Source organism: Berghia stephanieae, chromosome 15 (genome assembly GCF_034508935.2).
Source record: "Berghia stephanieae isolate SIO BIC M18660-M18661 chromosome 15, UCSD_Bste_1.3, whole genome shotgun sequence".
NCBI lineage: Eukaryota > Metazoa > Mollusca > Gastropoda > Nudibranchia > Aeolidiidae > Berghia > Berghia stephanieae.
This window is the reverse complement of record NC_088374.1, coordinates 24313021-24337124: the sequence shown is the minus strand read 5'-3', so window position 1 is coordinate 24337124 and position 24104 is coordinate 24313021. Positions and strand designations below refer to the sequence as shown.

At 42.8% G+C, this 24104-nt stretch overlaps 3 protein-coding genes across 7 annotated transcripts in view; 2 read left to right on the top strand and 1 right to left on the bottom strand.

Moving 5' to 3' along the window:
• LOC144960241 (NXPE family member 4-like) overlaps window positions 1-24104 on the bottom strand; it is a 384922-nt gene that overhangs the window by 38826 nt on the left and 321992 nt on the right. For 3 of the 5 annotated variants that reach the window (XM_078893250.1, XM_078893253.1, XM_078893252.1), the window contains exon 1: window positions 1471-1531. The exons of 1 other annotated variant lie outside the window; for it this stretch is intronic. The gene's annotated coding sequence lies outside the window, so the exon portion shown is untranslated. Of the gene's footprint in view, window positions 1-1470; window positions 1532-24104 lie in introns of those variants that run through there. One more of the 5 variants, XM_078893249.1, reaches the window with a different exon arrangement.
• Window positions 19644-20611, top strand: LOC144960733 (uncharacterized). The gene is made up of 3 exons (XM_078894024.1): window positions 19644-19800; window positions 20141-20276; window positions 20430-20611. Exons 1-3 carry the CDS (start codon window positions 19777-19779, stop codon window positions 20609-20611), a joined length of 342 nt encoding a protein of 113 aa, XP_078750150.1. The 5' UTR covers window positions 19644-19776.
• On the top strand, window positions 21101-23274 carry LOC144960459 (uncharacterized). The gene is made up of 4 exons (XM_078893565.1): window positions 21101-21295; window positions 21621-22282; window positions 22478-22572; window positions 22859-23274. The coding sequence occupies exons 2-4, from the start codon at window positions 22111-22113 to the stop codon at window positions 23075-23077; spliced, it is 486 nt and encodes a 161-aa protein (XP_078749691.1). The 5' UTR covers window positions 21101-21295; window positions 21621-22110; the 3' UTR covers window positions 23078-23274.

The window sequence follows — 24104 nt, the reverse complement described above, 5'->3', positions numbered from 1 at the left end:
CAAACTATTTACAAACGAATTAAAGCTCACGAGAAAAAAAAAAGAGTAAGAAGAAATTAACCCTCTCCTAACGAACTGTACGAAAATCGTCACTTTCGTTAACATACAACACAACATTTTTCTTATTCAAATTTCTTTTGTACATCATAGAATTCAACTAAAATGAACAGTGTGTTGTAGAGAACATGTTTTGCTAAAGAAATTATTCATAACAAGGACTTACTGCTATTGTTTTTGAGTGAGAGAAAAATACATTTATGTGTTATGGGGATAAAGATAAAGGGATTAAATCTGACTCATAAATGAACAACACAAAACAATCGACGTTTTGGCCCTTGGCCTTTATCAAGTAAACACAGAATGCAAATATATTTATATTAGATTGTCATAATAATATAGGCAAAAATTTGTAAATGTGTATGTGCATATGTCTGTGTGTGCGTATGTGTGTGTGCGTGTGTGTTTGCAATGGAAAAGAGAGAGAGAGAGAGAGAGAGAGAGAGAGAGAGAGAGAGAGAAAGAGAGAGAGAAAAAATAAAGTATATATATATAAATATATATATATAATAATATAATAATAATAATACTAATAATAATAATACTAATAATAATAACAGAATGAAAATCTCATCCTCCTATATTATTATGACACTCTAATATAAATATATATGTATTCTGTATTTACTTGATAAAGGCCAAGGGCCGAAACGTCTTTTGTTTTGTGTTGTTCATTCATGAGTCAGATTCACTCCCTTTATTTTCATCTCCATTTTTTGGGACTAATTTAGGCACCTATATTGATTTTATTTGTCTTAGTTTGGTGTGAAGTTTTGGGGAAAATCCAGAAAATGACAGGTAAGGAGAGAGTTAAAAAGCCTAGTCGTGATCAAAATATTTTTATATTCAAAATATCCCCTCAATGACAATCATCATGTATCGTGAAAGGTAATGTACGATCACTAAAGAATAAAATTGATTAACTGTTTTCTCTGTCCCTTTTTAATAGTGACTCTCGTATGGTATATGAGGTGAGAGCCAAGTCTCTCTTACAGTTAACAGAGACTTGGCTCTCACCTTATATACCATCGTTATCTTTTGAAATTGAACAGTATTCACTATTTAGAGGGGGTCGGTTATAAACGGGGTGTGAATTAAACATTAACAACAAACGGTGGCACCCAAATAACTGTCAGCCAAATATAGCGTAAAGTGACGATAATATTGAATTTCTCATTTTATCATCACAACCTAATTATCTATCCCGTGAATATAGATAGTATACGCTTGGCTAAGAAGCTCACAACAGTGCCATCCGGATGTATAAAGGACAACACAAAACTGTATGTAACCTTGAACGTTTATATTCTGGTTAATACAGGTTAGTGAGAATTACTCATAAACGTGGATGGCCAGAAAGAACATAACAAAGACCTGACTGACGTCATCTTCGATCTATCTATTGATGGTCACCTGTGATTGTATCCACTGTTATGATTTCACTCTCACTGGGACCTTATCAATACTTGGACTGTGATACAAGGGACAAAAAAAAAACAACATTAGATTTATTCATGTGTAATGTTAAACATAGTGATTAACGTGCGGCTATGTGGTCTAGTGGTATGACACTCGCTTTCGGATCGGAGGGTCCTGGTTTCGGGCCTCGCTCGACGCATAGTTGAGTCCTTGGAAAAGACTCTTTACTCACATTCTCTCACCGTACTCATGTGTAAAATGAGTTACCTGGCCGTTAACATCGTCGTCTTTGTCTGGAAAAAAAAATTGTAATATCGCCTAACAGGCTTGTCATGTCTCGTCCTAAATGTTAAAAGTTGCTGTTGACCAGGGACCCCTTGTAAAGCGCTTTGAGCACGTTCAGTGGATATTGCGCTATATAAAAGCTCAATTTTTTTTTCACCCCGTCACCCGCTAGGTTCATCAAACCACTGCATGCTCTTTCTACTCCTCACCTTCCTCCCTGTTTTTAAACGTGTAAAACCAGTTGAGAAAAGTGAGTGGAGAGGACGTTTATTATGTTGATAATAACAAGAATTGAATTGAGTAGAAAAGAGAGAATAAAAACTTTGCGGCGGCCATCAGGGCTCGAAGCCGCGACCCGACTGGTACGACAACTTCGCCTGGCCGTGGAGATCGTGAGTCTGACGTGTTTAGCTATCCTCGACCCCAAAACAGGTCGCTTCAATTCTAATTTATCGAGAGCCGCTTCTCCCTGACTTTTTGTGGTCACGGTTCAACACACACAAACGTCACTCATAAGGTAGAGCCACGATCTCTCCGACCAGGCGGAGTTGTGGTACCAGTAAGGTCGCGGGTTCGAGCCCCAATCGCCGACGCTGAGTTTTTATTCTCTATTGTCTTCTGGCACTTTCCTACTCACTTCATGTCCTGCTTTTAAAACCAGTAAAGAAAAGTCTACTGATCTGGAACGGACGTGGGTGTCATCATACTGTTGCTCCCGTTGTGATGTCAAATGATATATTTTCGTCCACTCTAACAATTTTAAATAGTTCAAGGTTTTGATTCACAGGCTAAAGGACCCCGATAGATCCCGGGTGCAATCGACATTTTTCCGACCCCCCCCCCCCCCCCACCCTTTCCACCTTCTCCACCAGGCAGTATTTGGGTAGCTGATTCTGTCAAAGCTGACGGAAAGTGCTTTGGGATAGACTAGCGTCCTATCCGAAAGATGGGAAGCAATTTTTATTGTGCGTTTCACGCTATGGACGTCGAGATTTACTCCTGCTACATGGGCTTCTTGGCTCTTTGATAATGATAATAATAATAATAATAATAATAATAATAATAATAATAATAATAATAATAATAATAATAATAATAATAATAATAATAATAATAATAATAATAATAATAATAATAATATAATAATAATAATAATAATAAAGTAATATAATAATAATAATAATAATAATAATAATAATTAATAATAATAATAATAATAATAATAAATAATAATAATAATAATAATAAGGTCCAATGCAGCATAATTTAGACCACACAACGATTTGGATGAATTTTTAATACAACATACAAACCATTTAGTTAGCAAATTCATGACACTATGACTGAGACATAACTTTGACATTCAAGCTATCAATTTAGTTCACCTAGGGATTGAAAAACGGCACTAGAAAATAAATCACTTGTGACTATAAGAAGTTACGATAAACAAATGTGTGAAAAGGATTTATATATGACGAATGATGCTTGTTGCCATGGCTTTCAATCTTGTATGTAAATACCATGCATTGATACTTTATTATAATCATCTTCTATATGTATGGATGTATGAGTGTATGTGTGTGTGTCTGTGTGTGTGTGACTGTGTGTGTGTGTGCGCTTTGCATTCAAGGTTAAAGATTTATGGTTGTACATCACACATACATGAGAACATTTAAGTTACTATCTTTGCCACGTGTATCATTATTGTAATCTTTCAATCAATTTAATATTACGGCATACACCATATGTTATATGTTATGTTAAGGTAGGGTACACACAATACGAAAAGATAAGCAAGACACGAAAGTAAGGCAAGTATTGAATATTCGCACTTTTATTTATCCGTTATTGTTTCATCATTTCATATATGGCGATTCATTCTAGCTAGCACTACAATCATAAAATTAAAGATGTTATCAATCCATTTTTGTCACATAGGATAAATATAAGAATCATCTTTATTCGTCACTCTTCTAATGCAAAAAATAAAGTAAAGAGTTAGTACTTACTTGGATGTTTCTTGAAGAGAGTTGATGAAAAATAGGTAACTGAAACTGGCGCTCATCATATTGGACAGCAAACAAAATTACTGAAGTCAATTATTGTAGATGCCATCTTCCAGTAAGTTGTGGATCGTATTGACACGAATATGGCACTAAATAAATTGATGCATGGTGTAAAAACAAAAACAATAAAATGATTTAACCCTAAAGATTTAATGAGAAAATAATATTCTAACAGAATTTTCCATAGTAAATTCATGGGGGTCAAATGGCCCCCAAATAAGAAAATAGGACGTTCTAGTATTGTGCAAGTCAAGTGGGCCAAATGGACCCCAAATCAGGAAATAAGAATTTCTATTTTAGTATGCAAATAGGGTTAATGGGAGGGGCGCCTTCTGAGAGTCATTTTCCATAGTCATCAAATTATTTTTTTTTAGCTTGTTATTCGTGCTCAGTATATTCAAATTAGAGGAAAAATTTCCACAATTTTGAATTTCTAAATATGGTTGCCATGGAAACGCCGCCATCTTGGATTTTGAATGTTTCAAAAGCAATATACTTCAAAAGCCTAAGGCTTTGATGTTTATTGACATAGAGTTACCAAATTTAATGACAATGTACTTTGGAAATAGACTAACAATGAAACGCATCGCTTTTTATCATACGCTGAATAGAATTCTTTTGGTAGAGTGTTGAATTTCATAAAATTTGAAATTTCAAATTTTCTTTATTTTTCATGAAATATTGAAAAATATCTCTAAACCAATAAAGAAATCGGAAAAAAAAGGTTGCATATTATTGTGACTCATTGATTGAAGAAAAAGTGTGCCGAATGCGAAGTATCTAAGTTGAAAAATAAAAAAGCCTTAGGGAAAAAACTTCCAAAAATGTTCATTTTGAGAAAATCGCGTTTGAAAGTTTGACATTACTTTATTTAGATATATAACGAAAAATATTGCTGCTGATGAAGACGTTTCGTGGGACGGTGATGATATAGGGGTTGGGGTTAGGGTTAGGGTTAGGGTTAGGGTTAGGGTTAGGGTTAGGGTTAGGGTTAGGGTTAGGGTTAGGGTTGTTAGGGTTAGGACAATTTAGGGCCAAACAGTTATAATACTCCTGGCATGGCCAATTTGTTTTCCGGCTTTATAGATCGTGAACGTGGTTTTGTCTGTTCGAATGGTGGCAACGTCGTTGGGGGATAGCAGTATCTACTCGTAGGACGCATTTCCGCTATGGAGAGGATAATTTTTTTAAAATCCTCGGACAAAATTGGATTTTATACAACGAGTGAACTCATCGTTGAGGGCGCCAAATAGGAGTGGTGAGATCAATTCTTTAACGTATTTGGTCGCGCGCATTTACGCTAGGCAACGAAAGAATTGTTTTAAACAACGATTCCCTCGGACAGAGCTCGGACACTTTAGTGCTAAACAGTTTTTATAATCGTGGCATGCCGGATTTGATTTCCGGCAGTATTGGTCGTGAACGTGGTTCGAATGGTGGCAGTGTCGTAGAGGGATAACAGTATACATTTGTAGGACGCATTTCCGCTATGGAGAGGATAATTTTAAAAATATAGTGATAGGACAAAGTCGCCAGACCCAATCCGTCGGGAACCCATCGTTGAGTGCGCCAAATAGGCGATTGAGGTCCATAAAACTGTGCGTGCAAAGTCAAATGTTTTTTAAAATGCAGTTGGCGAAATCGGCTTCGCAGGCGGCCAAGAAGGAAAGTTTTCAAAAATCAAACTACCTATCGGTGCCCTAAGTCCGTTTGTATTTCTAGATGCATGCAATGATTCTAAAAGGCGATTGAAAGTCAATAGAACTACGCGCGCAAAGTCAAAAGTAGCGCAGCGTGCACATTTTTCAAAGGCATTTTACTCACATTCTCTCACCCTACTCGAGTGGAGAATGAGTACCTGGCCGTCGACAGCGTTTTCTCTATCGGAAAGTATATTTTAAATTTGCCAGACCCGATTCGTAAAATAAAAATAATAATAATAACAATAATAACAATGATAATAATTAATAATAATAATAATAATAATAATAATAATAATAATAATAATAATAATAATAATAATAATAAATAATAATAATGATAATGATAATGATAATGATAATAATAATAATAATAATAATAATAATAATAATAATAATAATAATAATAATAATAATAATAATAATAATAATAATAATAATAATAATAATATAATAATAATAAAATAATAATAATAATAATAATAATTAATAATAATATAATAATAATAATAATAATAATAATATAATAATAATAATAATAATAATAATAATAATAATAATAATAACAACAATAATAGTAGTAGGTCAAGGGAATTAATCCTTGGTATTTGTACACCCTATGTTATATTCTTGAGTTGCATCCCTTGAAAACGAGTACATGGCCGTTCCTAGTGGGTTTTTTTTTTTTTTTTTCCGTCCTGTCGTGTCCCGCTCTGCGTGTTAACTGTTGCTGTTGGCTGCAGACGCGTTGTAAAGCGCTTTGAGCACGATTGCCTCGCTCGGCGCATAGTAGAGTCCTCGATAAAAAGGATCTTTACTCACATTCTCGCACCGTACTCGGATGTAGAACTAGTTAGTAATGTTTTCTCCGTCCTCTCGTGTCCCGCTCTACGTGTTCAGTGTTGCTGTTGGCTGTAGACGCGTTGTAAAACGATTAGAGCACGATTGCCTCACTCGGCGCATAGTTGAGTCCTGGATAAAAAGGTTCTTTACTCACATTCTCTCACCGTAATCAGGTGTAAGACTAATATCTGTCCGTTAGTAGTGATTTCTCCGTCCTCTCGTGTCCCGCTCTGCGTGTTAACTGTTGCTGTTGGCTGCAGACGCGTTGTAAAACGATTTGAGCACGATTGCCTCGCTCGGCGCATAGTAGAGTCCTCGATAAAAAGGATCTTTACTCACATTCTCGCACCGTACTCGGATGTAGAACTAGTTAGCAATGTTTTCTCCGTCCTCTCGTGTCCCGCTCTGCACGTTAAGTGTTGCTGTTGGCTGTAGACGCGTTGTAAAACGATTTGAGCACGATTGCCTCCCTCGGCGCATAGTTGAGTCCTCGATAAAAAGGATCTTTACTCACATTCTCTCACCGTACTCGGATGTAGAACTAGTTAGTAATGTTTTCTCCGTCCTGTCGTGTCCCGCTCTGCGTGTTAACTGTTGCTGTTGGCTGCAGACGCGTTGTAAAACGATTTGAGCACGATTGCCTCGCTCGGCGCATAGTAGAGTCCTCGATAAAAGGGATCTTTACTCACATTCTCTCACCGTAATCAGATGTAAGACTAATACCTGTCCGTTAGTAGTGATTTCTCCGTCCTCTCGTGTCCCGCTCTGCGTGTTAACTGTTGCTGTTGGCTGCAGACGCGTTGTAAAACGATTTGAGCACGATTGCCTCGCTCGGCGCATAGTAGAGTCCTCGATAAAAAGGATCTTTACTCACATTCTCGCACCGTACTCGGATGTAGAACTAGTTAGCAATGTTTTCTCCGTCCTGTCGTGTCCCGCTCTGCGTGTTAACTGTTGCTGTTGGCTGCAGACGCGTTGTAAAACGATTTGAGCACGATTGCCTCGCTCGGCGCATAGTAGAGTCCTCGATAAAAGGGATATTTACTCACATTCTCTCACCGTAATCAGATGTAAGACTAATACCTGTCCGTTAGTAGTGATTTCTCCGTCCTCCCGTGTCCCGCTCTGCGTGTTAACTGTTGCTGTTGGCTGCAGACGCGTTGTAAAACGATTTGAGCACGATTGCCTCGCTCGGCGCATAGTAGAGTCCTCGATAAAAAGGATCTTTACTCACATTCTCGCACCGTACTCGGATGTAGAACTAGTTAGCAATGTTTTCTCCGTCCTCTCGTGTCCCGCTCTGCACGTTAAGTGTTGCTGTTGGCTGTAGACGCGTTGTAAAACGATTTGAGCACGATTGCCTCCTCGGCGCATAGTTGAGTCCTCGATAAAAAGGATCTTTACTCACATTCTCTCACCGTATCGATGTAGAAACTGTCGTTATGTGTTTCTCCGTCCTTCGTGTCCCGCTCTGCGTGTTAACTGTTGCTGTTGGCTGCAGACGCGTTGTAAACGATTTGGCACGATTGCCTCGCTCGGCGCATAGTAAGTCTCGATAAAAGGGATCTTTATCACATTCTCCACCGTAATCAGGTGTAAGACTAATACTGTCCTTATATGATTTTCTTCCTCTCGTGTCCCGCTTGCGTTAACTGTTGCTGTTGGCTGAGACGCGTTGTAAAACGATTTGAGCACGATTGCCTCGCTCGGCGCATAGTTGAGTCTCGATAAAATGGATCTTTACTCACATTCTCGCACCTACTCGGATGTAAACTAGTTAGCAATTGTTTTTCTCCGTCCTGTCGTGTCCCGCTCTGCGTGATAACTGTTTGCTGTTGGCTGCAGACGCGTTGTAAAACGATTTGAGCACGATTGCCTCGCTCGGCGCATAGTAGAGTCCTCGATAAAAGGGATATTTACTCACATTCTCTCACCGTATCAGATGTAAGACTAATACCTGTCCGTTAGTAGTGATTTCTCCGTCCTCCCGTGTCCCGCTCTGCGTGTTAATGTTGCTGTTGGCTGCAGACCGTTGTAAAACGATTTGAGCACGATTGCTACGCTCGCGCATAGTAAGTCTCGATAAAGACTACACTCCGCACGTACTCGGATGTAGAATTTGTAAATGTATTTCCGTCTCGTGTCCGTCTGCACTTTAATGTGCTTGGACTTAGAACATTTAAAACGATTACAATTGCATAGTTAGTTAATAAAAAATCTTACTCACATTCGTCTCACGTTCGGCGTAAACTAGTTAGTAATTTTCCCGGTCCATGTCGTTGCTCTCGTATTAAACTGATGTTGGCGCAGAGGTTGTAAACATTTGAGCAATGCCTCGCTTCGGCGAAGTAAGTCCTGGTAAAAGGATCTTATCAATTCCTCAAGTAATCAGAAAGACAATACCTTCCGTTAGTGGATTTCTGTCCTTCGTGTCCGCTCTGCGTGTTAACTGTTGCTGTTGGCTGGACCGTTGTAAAACGATTTGAGCACGATTGCCGCTCGGCGCATAGAGAGTCCTCGAAACTTAAAAAGGAATACAACACATTCTCGCTCACGACATCGATGTAAAATTAGTTGGCGAATGTTTTCTCCGTCCTCTCGTGTCCGCTCGTCACGTTAAGTGTTGCTAGTGGCTGTAGACCTTAAAACATTGAGCAGATTAGCTCCCTCGCGCATAGTTGAGTCCTGAAAAAAGATCTTATCAATTCCTCACCGTATCGATTGTAGAAACTAGTTAGCAATGTTTTCTCGTGGTCGTGATCCGCTCAGCGAGTAACTGTTGCTGGGCTGCAGAACGCGTTGAAAACGATTTAGACAACGATGCCTGCTCGTGCGCAATAGTTAGAGTCCTCGAAAAAAGAATCATTTACATCACTTCTCGCCCGAACTCGGGACATAAAAACAGTTAGCAATAGATTGCCTCCAGACCTTTGGGGGCCCTCTGCGGAACTGTTGCGTTGGCTCAGACGCGTTGAAAACGATTTGGCACGATAGCATCGCACGGCGCATAGTAGAGTCCTCGTAGAAAAAAAAAATATTATAAATCCTCTGCACACGAAAACAATAAGACTAATACCTTCCGTTATAGTGATTTCACCGTCCTCCCGGTCCCGCTCTGCGGTTAACAGTTGCTGTGGCTGCAGAGCGTTGTAAACGATGACACGTGCCTCGCTCGCGCATAGTAGGTCCGATAAAAAGGATCTTATCCATTCTCGCACCGTACGATGTAGAACTAGTTGCAGTTTCCCGTCCTCTCGTGTCCCGTTGCACGTTAAGTGTTGCTTGGACGTAGAAAGTATTGTAAACATTGACCATTGCCTCCCTCGCCATAGTTGAGTCCTCGAAAAGGATCTTACTCACATCTCTCGTACCGGATGTAACTGTTAGTAATGTTTTCTCGTCCTGTCGTGTCCCGCCTGGTTTAACTGTGCTGTTGGCTGCAGACGCGTTGTAACGATTTGAGCACGTTGCCTCGCTCGGCGCATGTAAGTCCTCGATTAAAAAGATCTTTCTCACCATTCTCACCGTCTGGATGTAACTAGTTATGCACAAGATTCTTTCTCTTCCTTCCTTCTTCACCGCTCTCCTTAACTGTTGCTGTGGCTGATGAGACGCGTGAAAACGTTTGCATGTCACGATGTGCCTACCTTTCGGGCCCCATTTGTGACTTGGCCTCGATCAGGATCTTGTACACACTAGTCTACCACCGTACTCCTCGTTCTAGAACGAGTTATGTAAATTTTTTCTTCTCCCCTTCCTTCCCTTCCCGCTCTGCTTAACTGTTGCTGTGTGCGTGAGGCGTGTAAACACTTGTTATCCGAATTGTCAGGCGCATAGTAGAGTCCTCGATAAAAGGGATATTTACTCACATTCTCTCACCGTAAACAGATGTAAGACTAATACCTGTCCGTTAGTAGTGATTTCTCCGTCCTGTCATGTCCCGCTCTGCGTGTTAACTGTTGCTGTTGGCTGCAGATGCGTTGTAAAACGATTTGAGCACGATTGCCTCGCTCGGCGCATAGTAGAGTCCTCGATAAAAGGGATATTTACTCACATTCTCTCACCGTAATCAGATGTAAGACTAATACCTGTCCGTTAGTAGTGATTTCTCCGTCCTCCCGTGTCCCGCTCTGCGTGTTAACTGTTGCTGTTGGCTGCAGACGCGTTGTAAAACGATTTGAGCACGATTGCCTCGCTCGGCGCATAGTAGAGTCCTCGATAAAAAGGATCTTTACTCACATTCTCGCACCGTACTCGGATGTAGAACTAGTTAGCAATGTTTTCTCCGTCCTCTCGTGTCCCGCTCTGCACGTTAAGTGTTGCTGTTGGCTGTAGACGCGTTGTAAAACGATTTGAGCACGATTGCCTCCCTCGGCGCATAGTTGAGTCCTCGATAAAAAGGATCTTTACTCACATTCTCTCACCGTACTCGATGTAGAACTAGTTAGTAATGTTTTCTCCGTCCTGTCGTGTCCCGCTCTGCGTGTTAACTGTTGCTGTTGGCTGCAGACGCGTTGTAAAACGATTTGAGCACGATTGCCTCCCTCGGCGCATAGTTGAGTCCTCGATAAAAAGGATCTTTACTCACATTCTCTCACCGTACTCGGATGTAGAACTAGTTAGTAATGTTTTCTCCGTCCTGTCGTGACCCGCTCTGCGTGTTAACTGTTGCTGTTGGCTGCAGACGCGTTGTAAAACGATTTGAGCACGATTGCCTCGCTCGGCGCATAGTAGAGTCCTCGATAAAAGGGATCTTTACTCACATTCTCTCACCGTAATCAGATGTAAGACTAATACCTGTCCGTTAGTAGTGATTTCTCCGTCCTCTCGTGTCCCGCTCTGCGTGTTAACTGTTGCTGTTGGCTGCAGACGCGTTGTAAAACGATTTGAGCACGATTGCCTCGCTCGGCGCATAGTAGAGTCCTCGATAAAAAGGATCTTTACTCACATTCTCGCACCGTACTCGGATGTAGAACTAGTTAGCAATGTTTTCTCCGTCCTGTCGTGTCCCGCTCTGCGTGTTAACTGTTGCTGTTGGCTGCAGACGCGTTGTAAAACGATTTGAGCACGATTGCCTCGCTCGGCGCATAGTAGAGTCCTCGATAAAAGGGATATTTACTCACAGCGAATTGCGCTCAACAGAAGCCTATTGAGGGAGAAATAAAATTAAAATGCAGTTGGCGAATGAAGAATCGCGCTTCGGAGAAGCCTTTTGGGGACAAAAAAAAAACCAAAAAGCAACAAAACCTGTTGGCGAATTGCGCTCAACAGAAGCCTATTGAGGGAGAAAATAAAATTAAAATGCAGTTGGCGAATGAAGAATCGCGCTTCGGAGAAGCCTTTTGGGGGACAAAAAAAAAAAAACAAAAAAGCAACAAAACCTGTTGGCGAATTGCGCTCAACAGAAGCCTATTGAGGGAGAAATAAAATAAAAATGCAGTTGGCGAATGAAGAATCGCGCTTCGGAGAAGCCTTTTGGGGGACAAAAAAAAAAACAAAAAAGCAACAAAACCTGTTGGCGAATTGCGCTCAACAGAAGCCTATTGAGGGACAAATAAAATTAAAATGCAGTTGGCGAATGAAGAGTCGCGCTTCGCGGAAGCCTTTTGGGGGACAAAAAAAAAAACAAAAAAAAACAACAAAACCTGTTGGCGAATTGCGCTCAACAGAAGCCTATTGAGGGAGAAATAAAATTAAAATGCAGTTGGCGAATGAAGAATAGCGCTCAACAGAAGCCTATTGAGGGAGAAAAAGAAATGCGCGGAATGCCGATAGATGCGCAGCGAGCGAATGTTAGAAAATGCACTTGGCGAACTACAGATGCCTGTTAGGGGACAAAAAAAAAAGAGAAAAAAGTGCCTCTGGACGGAGGAGAAAAAAAAAAAATATATATATATATTAGTTATATACACTGTCCACCCACCGCGCACCGCGCGCCGACAAGCCATGGCAGGTGGAGAGGTGGCCGAGACAAACCCTGCTGGATGGGGGGATAATCTCAGCGTCCGAGGATCTCAGCTCGATAAGGTCTGATTTCACCAAGCCCGTTCCCTGGGCTGTTTTCTTCGACGGAACTATAGGTCACAACTAGTCCCGCCGTTCTTCACTCGACCGATCGTTCTCGCCATCTTTCCCGGGGTCTCTTGGTTACCTCTTCGGTACCGTTAGGTGCGCGCGATTCTCCGACTTCCGTCGCCTGCCTGCCTGCCTCGGGTATTCAACCATCCTTTGTCACCAGCTCGGGGTCTGTGGGGGGAGGCGCTACCGTTAGGTCCCGAGATGGTTCACGACAGAATCTCATTTCTCTCTCCCCCTTCCTTCCTTCCAACCGTTCTCTCCAACTGTTTTGCCTGTGAATGGGAGGCGCTAGAACACCTCTGTTACCTCCCGACATTGTCACCCGCCCCATGAGTGACCCTTTTGGTTACCGTTTCGTGGGCACGCTTGTCCGACTTCGGGCACCTGCCAGCATCAGGTATTCTTTGTCACCAGCTCTAAGTCTGAACCCCGTACGCCTCCTACCTTCTAGAAGACGCCGAGTATATGTTCACGACACAATCTCATTTCTCTCTCCCCCTTCCTTCCTTCCAACCGTTCTCTCCAACTGTTTTGCCTGTGAATGGGAGGCGCTAGAACACCTCTGTTACCTCCCGACATTGTCACCCGCCCGATGAGTGACCCTTTTGGTTACCGTTTCGTGGCACGCTTGTCCGACTTCGGGCACCTGCCTGCATCAGGTATTCTTTGTCACCAGCTCTAAGTCTGAACCCCGTACGCCTCCTACCTTCTAGAAGACGCCGAGTATATGTTCACGACAGAATCTCATTTCTCTCTACCCCTTCCTTCCTTCCAACCGTTCTCTCCAACTGTTTCGCCTGTGAGGGGAGGCGCTAGAACACTACTGGTACCTCCCGACATTGCCACCCGCCCGCTGAGTGACCCGTTCCGAGCTGAGATGGCCCTTGTCCAACCTTACTCGCTACTTTGGTAACCGTCCCGCATGAAGTCTCCCAGCAGTAGCCGCTAGATATCGCACTACAATGTTATCACGACCAATCAAGGCAACCCAATTGACTAAAAACGATCTGATGGGCTTTCAGCGATTTGTCAAGTCTCGTCGTGTCTACCAAACTGCAAGGGGCCAGCCCATCGCCCGACAAACCCTGATGTCAGGAGAGCGTGAAACGGGGTTAGGGTCTTCGCCCGCGAATGACACTGCCCTCGCAAAATCAATCGTATTGTCCAACTAGCTCAGGCGCTGGAAGATGTCCAGCGGAGTAGGGAGCTAGAAGGTGCCTAGCTCATTAGGGGAAGCCAGAAGTTGGCTAGCCAAGTCGAGAGGTTGGGTGCTAGAAGGTGCCTAGCAAAGACATTGTTTCAGACGTACGATTGATTTTGCGCGACAACCGTCACCCCCAGTTGAAGAACGAAACTCCGCAACATGATATCCAGCCATTAGAATTCACCGGACGACGGGCAGATCGTTGCAGAGTGATATCGTTGGTCGCTGTCATGGTCAACGCACTGCCCACCAGCGACTTTATTTCGCTCGGTTGCGTGTCCCTGTGTAAGCCCACGCCTCGATAGATCGCGTGTACATAGTAGCGTGATACCATTTAGAAGCTGCCTGCATCATAAAGGACGGGAAACCACATACGATATATATCTCAAGCCAAAGTCATAGCATTTCCTCGCAGCAGAAGAACGGCCCGACCATCTCAAACTCTTCCCTCTTGGCACCATTCGTTAGGCATCCCCTCACCGTATCAACCTCACTCGGTCTGTCTGTCAATCATCCACCTCATTAGCCTCCCTGCCTTTCAGCCAAATCGCATTCCGTCAATTCCGTATAGCCGACCAAACAGCCCGAAATCTCCTCCCATCGCTCGCGAATCTACAATAGCGCTGCCGGCTAGCGCCGCTATCCGCAGATTTCGCGCAGACTAGGATGTCATAGGGCAATCGTCCGTACCTGATAAGCTTCCCTCACTTCACTATAAGGTTTCGGCCTTTTAGCATGTGCGTGCTTAGTTTTCAACATCAGCACGGCACGCGTTTGGGCTAGCAACAGTCCCCGTCAAAGAGTTTCTGACCGCCTGCCTTCGTACTCTCACGGGGTCCCATCAAAGCCACCAACTGACTCACTGCTACCGACGTACACAAGGACTCGGACACTTTCAGCCAAATCGCATTCCGTCAATTCCGTATAGCTGACCAAACGGCCCGAAACCTCCTCCCATCGCTCGCGAATCTACAATAGCGCTGCCGGCTAGCGCCGCTATCCGCAGATTTCGCGCAGACTAGGATGTCATAGGGGCAATCGTCCGTACCTGATAAGCTTCCCTCACTCCACTCATCCTCTGCGAACTGTGATTCCGTCAATTCCGATAGTTTCGGCCTTTTAGCATGTGCGTGCTTAGTTTTCCAACATCAGCACGGCACGCGTTTGGGCTAGCAACACTCCCCGTCAAAGAGTTTCTGACGGCCTGCCTTCGTACTCTCACGGGGTCCCATCAAAGCCACCAACTGACTCACTGCTACCGACGTACACAACGACTCGGACACCACTCACTTTACTTCTGACACGGCACCACCTCAACGCCGGACATGCATGCGGCAATGGCTTTGCAAACTTTCGAAACCAACGCAACCGCTGGAACCCTCCGGCCATAAACACAACCGACCACAGAATTGACCCTGGACGGGAAGCAGCGCTCGCCTCACTACCTCGCCGGCCTGTCAGCAACGTAAGCAACGCACAATATCTAGGCGGGGAAACCGTCATAGCACTGACAGCGATTCATCATAGCCCGACCACAGAATTGACCCTAGACGGGGAGCTGCGCTCGCCCTTGAACATCACTGGCCCGTCTACAACGTATCAACGCACAATATCTAGGGGGAAGGCAGCGCAAATCGTGGACGTATTTTCTCGATTTTCTGCTACATCGCTCCCCTACTATACGTCCCAAACCCCTGGTAAGGTAGCCCTTTTCCTCTTACGGACTACTAAAAAAAAAATTTTTTTTGGTGCAAATTCAGATTCGACCCCAGGCACGTAAGGCAAACCCGAGCCCGACCTCCGAACAGCCCGAATTTCCCATCGCACTACTCTAACGAAGTAGCAGGAACGCGTTTAACGCTGGAAAACCAAAAGTGCCTCTGGACGCCAAGCGAGTACAGGACCCTAACCGGAAGGGCGTCGAATTTCAAAACCGGTCGGCGATGGGGAGGTCCCAGGTGCGATCATAGGTGGTGGGTTTATTTCATTCAAATACGCTCCGTAGAGGAAATGCGCTCGACCAAAGTTTTTTTTCCCTCGGCTCTCGGAAGGCTTACCGCGGGAGTGTTCCAGCGCTCGATTAATCTGATGCAGTAGCGAGAGCTTGGCGCCTGGACACCCGTGCGGTAAAGCTTCGAATCGACGAGGCGATAAAATCGTATGAATAAAGCTTCCAAACCGGGATTTGAACCCCGGCACGGTTGGCCGACACGTGGCCCAACTCGGTCGAGCCCGAGTCGTCGATCGCCCGACTCTAGCGAAGTAGCGGGAACGCTTTTAACACTCCACCAAGCGAGTACAGGGCCCTAACCGGAAGGGCGCCGAAGTTCAAAACCGGTCGGCGATGGGGAGGTCCGAGGTGCGATCATAGGTGGTGGGTTTATTTCATTCAAATACGCTCCGTAGAGGAAATGCGCTCGACCAAAGTTTTTTCCCTCGGCTCTCGGAAGGCTTACCGCGGGAGCGTCCCAGCGCTAGAGTCCTTCTCGGCCGTTGCGAGAGCCTCTTGACGCGGGGACGCCCGTGCGGTAAAGGCTCGAATCGACGAGGCGATAAAATCGTATGAATAAAGCTCCCAAACCGGGATTTGAACCCCGGCACGGTTGGCCGACACGTGGCCCAACTCGGTCGAGCCCGAGTCGTCGATCGCCCGACTCTAGCGAAGTAGCGGGAACGCTTTTAACACTCCACCAAGCGAGTACAGGGCCCTAACCGGAAGGGCCTCGAAGTTCAAAACCGGTGGGCAATGGGGAGGTCCCAGGGGCGATCATAGGTGGGGGGTTTATTTCATTCAAATACGCTCCGTAGAGGAAATGCGCTCGACCAAAGTTTTTTCCCTCGGCTCTCGGAAGGCTTACCGCGGGAGCGTCCCAGCGCTAGAGTCCTTCTCGGCCGTTGCGAGAGCCTCTTGACGCGGGGACGCCCGTGCGGTCAAGCCTGGAATCGACGAGGCGATAAAATCGTATGAATAAAGCTCCCGAACCGGGATTTGAACCCCGGCACGGTTGGCCCACCCGTGGCCCAACTCTGTAAAGTATGCGCGAACGAGGATCGAACCCAAGACCTTATAAATTATTATTTATTATTATTATTATTATTATTATTATTATTATTATTATTATTATATTATTATTATTATTATTATTATTATTATTATTATTATTATTATTATTATTATTATTATTATTATTATTATTATTATTATTATTATCGAGTACTCAACTATGCGCCGAGCCAGGCAATCGTGCTCAAATCGTTTTACAACGCGTCTACAGCCAACAGCAACACTCTAACGTGCAGAGCGGGACACGACAGGACGGAGAAAACACGACTAACGGCCAGGTATTCGTTTTACATCTGATTACGGGGAGAGAATGTGAGTAAAGAATCTTTCTATCGAGTACTCAACTATGCGCCGAGCCAGGCAATCGTGCTCAAATCGTTTTACAAAGCGTCTACAGCCAACAGCAACACTTAACGTGCAGAGCGGGACACGACAGAAAGGAGAAAACACGACTAACGGCCAGGTATTCGTTTTACATCTGATTACGGGGAGAGAATGTGAGTAAAGAATCTTTCTATCGAGTACTCAACTATGCGCCGAGCCAGGCAATCGTGCTCAAAGCGCTTTACAACGCGTCTACAGCCAACAGCAACACTTAACGTGCAGAGCGGGACACGACAGGACGGAGAAAACACGACTAACGGCCTGGTATTCGTTTTACATCTGATTACGGGGAGAGAATGTGAGTAAAGAATCTTTCTATCGAGTACTCAACTATGCGCCGAGCCAGGCAATCGTGCTCAAATCGTTTTACAAAGCGTCTACAGCCAACAGCAACACTTAACGTGCAGAGCGGGACACGACAGGACGGAGAAAACACGACTAACGGCCAGGTATTCGTTTTACATCTGATTACTGGGAGAGAATGTGAGTAAAGAATCTTTCTATCGAGTACTCAACTATGCGCCGAGCCAGGCAATCGTGCTCAAAGCGCTTTACAACGCGTCTACAGCCAACAGCAACACTCTAACGTGCAGAGCGGGACACGACAGGACGAGAAAACACGACTAACGGCCAGGTATTCGTTTTACATCTGATTACTGGGAGAGAATGTGAGTAAAGAATCTTTCTATCGAGTACTCAACTATGCGCCGAGCCAGGCAATCGTGCTCAAAGCGCTTTACAACGCGTCTACAGCCAACAGCAACACTTAACGTGCAGAGCGGGACACGACAGAAAGGAGAAAACACGACTAACGGCCAGGTATTCGTTTTACATCTGATTACGGGGAGAGAATGTGAGTAAAGAATCTTTCTATCGAGTACTCAACTATGCGCCGAGCCAGGCAATCGTGCTCAAAGCGCTTTACAACGCGTCTACAGCCAACAGCAACACTTAACGTGCAGAGCGGGACACGACAGGACGGAGAAAACACGACTAACGGCCAGGTATTCGTTTTACATCTGATTACGGGGAGAGAATGTGAGTAAAGAATCTTTCTATCGAGTACTCAACTATGCGCCGAGCCAGGCAATCGTGCTCAGAGCGCTTTACAACGCGTCTACAGCCAACAGCAACACTCTAACGTGCAGAGCGGGACACGACAGGACGGAGAAAACACGACTAACGGCCTGGTATTCGTTTTACATCTGATTACTGGGAGAGAATGTGAGTAAAGAATCTTTCTATCGAGTACTCAACTATGCGCCGAGCCAGGCAATCGTGCTCAGAGCGCTTTACAAAGCGTCTACAGCCAACAGCAACACTTAACGTGCAGAGCGGGACACGACAGGACGGAGAAAACACGACTAACGGCCTGGTATTCGTTTTACATCTGATTACGGGGAGAGAATGTGAGTAAAGAATCTTTCTATCGAGTACTCAACTGTGCGCCGAGCCAGGCAATCGTGCTCAAAGCGCTTTACAACGCGTCTACAGCCAACAGCAACACTTAACGTGCAGAGCGGGACACGACAGGACGGAGAAAACACGACTAACGGCCAGGTATTCGTTTTACATCTGATTACTGGGAGAGAATGTGAGTAAAGAATCTTTCTATCGAGTACTCAACTATGCGCCGAGCCAGGCAATCGTGCTCAGAGCGCTTTACAACGCGTCTACAGCCAACAGCGACACTTAACGTGCAGAGCGGGACACGACAGGACGGAGAAAACACGACTAACTAGTTTTTCTTCTGATTAAGGGGAGAGAATGTGAGTAAAGAATCTTTCTATCGAGTACTCAACTATGCGCCGAGCCAGGCAATCGTGCTCAAAGCGCTTTACAAAGCGTCTACAGCCAACAGCAACAGTTAACACGCAGAGCGGGACACGAGAGGACGGAGAAAACACTACTAACTAGTTCTACACCCGACTACGGTGAGAGAATGTGAGTAAAGATCCTTTTTATCGAGGACTCAACTATGCGCCGAGCGAGGCAATCGTGCTCAAATCGTTTTACAACGCGTCTGCAGCCAACAGCAACAGTTAACACGCAGAGCGGGACACGAGAGGACGGAGAAAACATTACTAACTAGTTCTACATCCGAGTACGGTGCGAGAATGTGAGTAAAGATCCTTTTTATCGAGGACTCTACTATGCGCCGAGCGAGGCAATCGTGCTCAAAGCGCTTTACAACGCGTCTACAGCCAACAGCAACAGTGAACACGGAGAGCGGGACACGACAGGATGGAGAAAACACTAGTAAAGTCACGGCCATGTACTCGTTTTCAAGGGATGCAACTCAAGAAGATAACATAGGGTGAACAAATACCAAGGATTAATTCCCTTGAACTACTATTATTATTATTATTATTATTATTATTATTATTATTATTATTATTATTATTATTATTATTATTATTATTATTATAATTATTATTATTTATATAATGTTAATACTTGAAGATAATCGTCAATAGAATTTGCCAACTCATGGATTATTGATTCTTTAATATATTTTTTTTTTTTTGGTTTGTGTTTTAAAACAATTATTTCAGGTATTTAGATAAAAGACCAGTGCAATCCAAATGGGTGTTTTGCACGTCGTCCGGCCGTCAGCTGACATCAAGCCATGCTGGAATCATTTTTAGACGCCTCACCAAAATCTCGGCCACTGAAATGAGAAAAAGCGTGGCCTTTGCAGTAAGTATTCAATGTTTGAAAGCGTTGTTAATATGTCTAGCATATAATTGTTTCTATCTGTTCTATCTTTATTTATGTATTTTTTTTCTTTCTTAATCAGAATCCCGAGTAGACGGTTAAAAAAAAAAGAAAAGACAAGGAAAATAACAAATAACAAACACCCCCCCCCCCCCCCTAAAAAAAAACCCACGAAAAATAAAACAACAAAAAACAAAACAAAACAAAAAAAAAAAAAAAAAAAAAAAAAAGAAAAAGAAACCAACACAAAGCCGAGCACACAAATACTTTTTCTGTTGATTTTTGATTTTTTTGGTGTGTTTTCTTTCTCTTCGTGTTTCAGCACAGAGAATCACCTGAAGAAGTTCAGTCCGCCATATCCGAAGCGATGCATCACAGTTTGCAGGTACACAGGGAATCGTATGCGGCCAAATCTCACGGCAAAACTATATATAAAGGATTGCAAGCCATTGGAGCAGGTACAGTGATGTGAAAAAAGTTGGGCGAGGGTGAGGAAGAGGAGGAGAGGGGGTGGGGGGGGGGAGTAGGGGGGGGTGGTAAACGCTTTATAAAGGCTGTCTAAAAAATGTTTCATATGAAATGTTCAGTTCATCTATATCTTTTTATTCCAGTACAATGCTTGCAAAGTGAAGAGTTAAGATTGGACGAGCCCAGCACGTCAAGAGCATATTTTGAGCCACCCATCGTGACCGACGTCCAGGATTCGCCTTCTGTAGAGTCCTCACAGTCGTCACCTGTAGTTCCCGGTATGTATGCAATACTAATTATGAACATGGTGCACCTGTCTTTCTGACATTTTTCTGGTCTTTGAGCAGGTTTACTGGATATTTTGGCTATAATAATAATAATAATAATAATAATAATAATAATAATAATAATAATAATAATAATAATAATAATAATAATAATAATAATAATAATAAATAATAATAATAATAATAATAATAATAATAATAATAATAATAGTAATAATAATAATAATAATAATAATAATAATAATAATAATAATAATAATAATGATAATAATAAGGTCCTGGGTACGATTCTCGCTCGGCGCATAGTTGATGTAATGAACTGACAAACCAACCGGTAACCATTGTGTTGTTCAAGGGATGCAACTCAAGAATATAACATAGGGTGTACACATACCAATGATTAATTCCCTTTATAAGTTTATATCAACACATCGACTACTACAGTTGTCTTAGAAAGAAGGCTATGCACCTGTCTTTCTTACATTTTTCTGGTCATTTCTCGGAAAAAATAATGTCATAGTGTGAGGTTTTTGGCGGTAAAGGATTAAACATTTCTTTAATAAAAACTAATAATCACACGGCTTTAGATGATTCAAATATCTATGTTTATTCTTTTAAATTAAACAGATACAAGTGTGCTATATTTCACAAAGACTTTGTCTGCAATAAACCCGGAGACGTGCCCCAATAATTGCATCAGAGAAGACAAGGTCTTAAAAGGCGTAAGTAAATTATGAGTTTGGCTTTGTTTCCTTTGTCTACGTAATACAAAAATTACCGAGTAAAGGATCGGCTTCTACTGGGAGATAATTTGGAAAGTTCGGGGTGAGGGGGGGGGGGGGGGGGGGGTGGGGGTGTGGTGGTTGTTTGGGGTGTGGGGGGGGGGGGGGGGTTGGGTCTCTCTAAGGAGATATAAAGAGATTTATCTAATTCTTAAGTTACTTCGGAGTAACAAAATACCTCCCCTCCCACTCCCCACTCATGTAGATTAATTCTCGGCTGGTACAAATACATTTTCTTTTTCTTTTCTTTCTTATTTTCCCCCAGATATATGTGACGGCCAGGAATAAATTTACTAAGGACGAACTTCAGATGGCCTTCCATTATTTAGGAGCCTATAGAAGGAAGACGACGGTGGATCCATGTCTAATAAGATCACTCAGGACAGCCTTCCCAGAGTTTCACAGAACCTTTGCCAAGATTAAAGATAAAACTTTAACAGATAAAATGCGAGCATGGCCTGAGGACAAAGACCTTATTTTCTAAAAGCCTATACAGTCCATTTCTTTTCTTTTATAATGACAACAAACCAACGTTGAACTGGATCTCACTCCCTGGGAACATATTGTCGGCCGTGGAAGAAAGTTTCGTCAAACAGTTCATATATATTTATATGTTGCTGGAAAATTTAAATTGAAGTTAAGTTCATTTATTTTGTTGAAATTCCAAACAAATGGTATACTAATTGTAATTCTTTGTAAATTGGCGGGGTGGTAAACGCTTTATAAAGGCTGTCTAAAAAAAAAAAAAGGTTCATATGAAATGTTCAGTTCATCTATATTTTTTTATTCCAGTACAATGCTTGCAAAGTGAAGAGTTAAGATTGGACGAGCCCAGCACGTCAAGAGTATATTTTGAGCCACCCATCGTTACCGACGTCCAGGCTTTGCCTTCAGTAGAGTCCTCAACGTCGTCACCTGTAGTTCCCGGTATGTATGCAATACTAATTATGAACATGGTGCACCTGTCTTTCTTACATTTTTTCTGGTCTTTTCTCGGAAAAAAATAATGTCATAGTGTGAGGTTTTTGGCCGTAAAGGATGAAACATTTCTTTAATAAAAACTAATAATCACACGGCTTTAGATGATTCAAATATTTATGTTTATTCTTTTAAATTAAACAGATACAAGTGTGCTATATTTCACAAAGACTTTGTCTGCAATAAACCCGGAGACGTGCCCCAATAATTGCATCAGAGAAGACAAGGTCTTAAAAGGCGTAAATAAATTATGAGCTTGGCTTTGTTTCCTTTGTCTACGTAATACAAAAATTACCGAGTAAAGGATCGGCTTCTACTGGGAGATAATTAGGAAAGTTCGGGGTGGGGGGGGGGTGGTTTTTTGGGGGAGGGGGGTCTCTCTAAGGAGATGTAAAGAGATTTATCTAATTCTTAAGTTACATCGGAGTAACAAAATACCTCCCCTCCCACTCCCCACTCATGTAGATTAATTCTCTTCTAGTACAAATACATTTTCTTTTTCTTTTCTTTCTTATTTTCCCCCAGATATATGTGACGGCCAGGAATAAATTTACTAAGGACGAACTTCAGATGGCCTTCCATTATTTAGGAGCCTATAGAAGGAAGACGACGGTGGATCCATGTCTTATAAGATCACTCAGGACAGCCTTCCCAGAGTTTCACAGAACCTTTGCCAAGATTAAAGATAAAACTTTAACATATAAAATGCGAGCATGGCCAGAGGACAAAGACCTTATTTTCTAAAAGCCTCCACAGTCCATTTCTTTTCTTTTATTATGACAACAAACCAACGTTGAACTGCATCTCACTCCCTGGGAACATATAGTCGGCCGTGGAAGAAAGTTTCGTGAAACAGCTCATATATATTTATATATTGCCTGAAATTCCAAAAAAAATGGTATACTAATTGTAATTCTTTTAATAATAAACTTTGAATTTTATTGTAAATTCTGTCTCGTTTTCACAGAAGAGAGAAGAAGAAGAGAAGAAGAAGAAGAAAGAAGAAGAAGAAGAAGAAGAAGAAAAGAAGAAGAAGAAGAAGAAGAAGAGAAGAAGAAGGCTATGTGGTCTAGTGGTATGACACTCGCTTTCCTGGGTTCGAGCCTTGCTCGGCGCATAATTGTGTCCTTGGAATAGACTGTTTACTCACATTATCTCACCGTACTCAGGTGTAAAATGGATGCCTGACAGTTAACAACGTTGTCCCTGTCCGAAAAATTGTAATATCGCCTAACAGGCGTCATGTCTCGTCCTACGTGCTAAGTATTGTTGTTGGACAGGGACCCCTTGTAAAGCGTTTTGAGCACGTTTAGTGGATATTGCGCTGTATGAAAGCTCATTTATTTTATTATGTTTATTAAACTAAGAAGAATAGAAAGATGGTGTCTTTCTTTCTGGTGACAGAGTCGTAGGGGGCGCCATATAAAGGAAGGGAGGTGGGGGAATGTCCACGTCTTTAACGTCATTGGTCGTGCGCATTTCCGCTACGTAAAGAAGGAATTATTTCAAAAAGCGACCACCATCGGACAGGGCTCGGACACTTTAGTGCAAAACAGTTTTTTTTACTCGTGGCATGGCGGATTTGATTTTCGGCAGTATAGTTCTTGAACATGGCTTTGTCCGTTCCAATGGTGGCAGTGCCGTAGAGGGATTGCGGTATCTATTTGTAGGACGCATTTCCGCTATGGAGAGTAATAATTTTAAATATAATGAGCTCGGACAAGAGTCGCCAGAGCCGTTTCGTCGGTGCTCATTCATTTTGTTATATTTA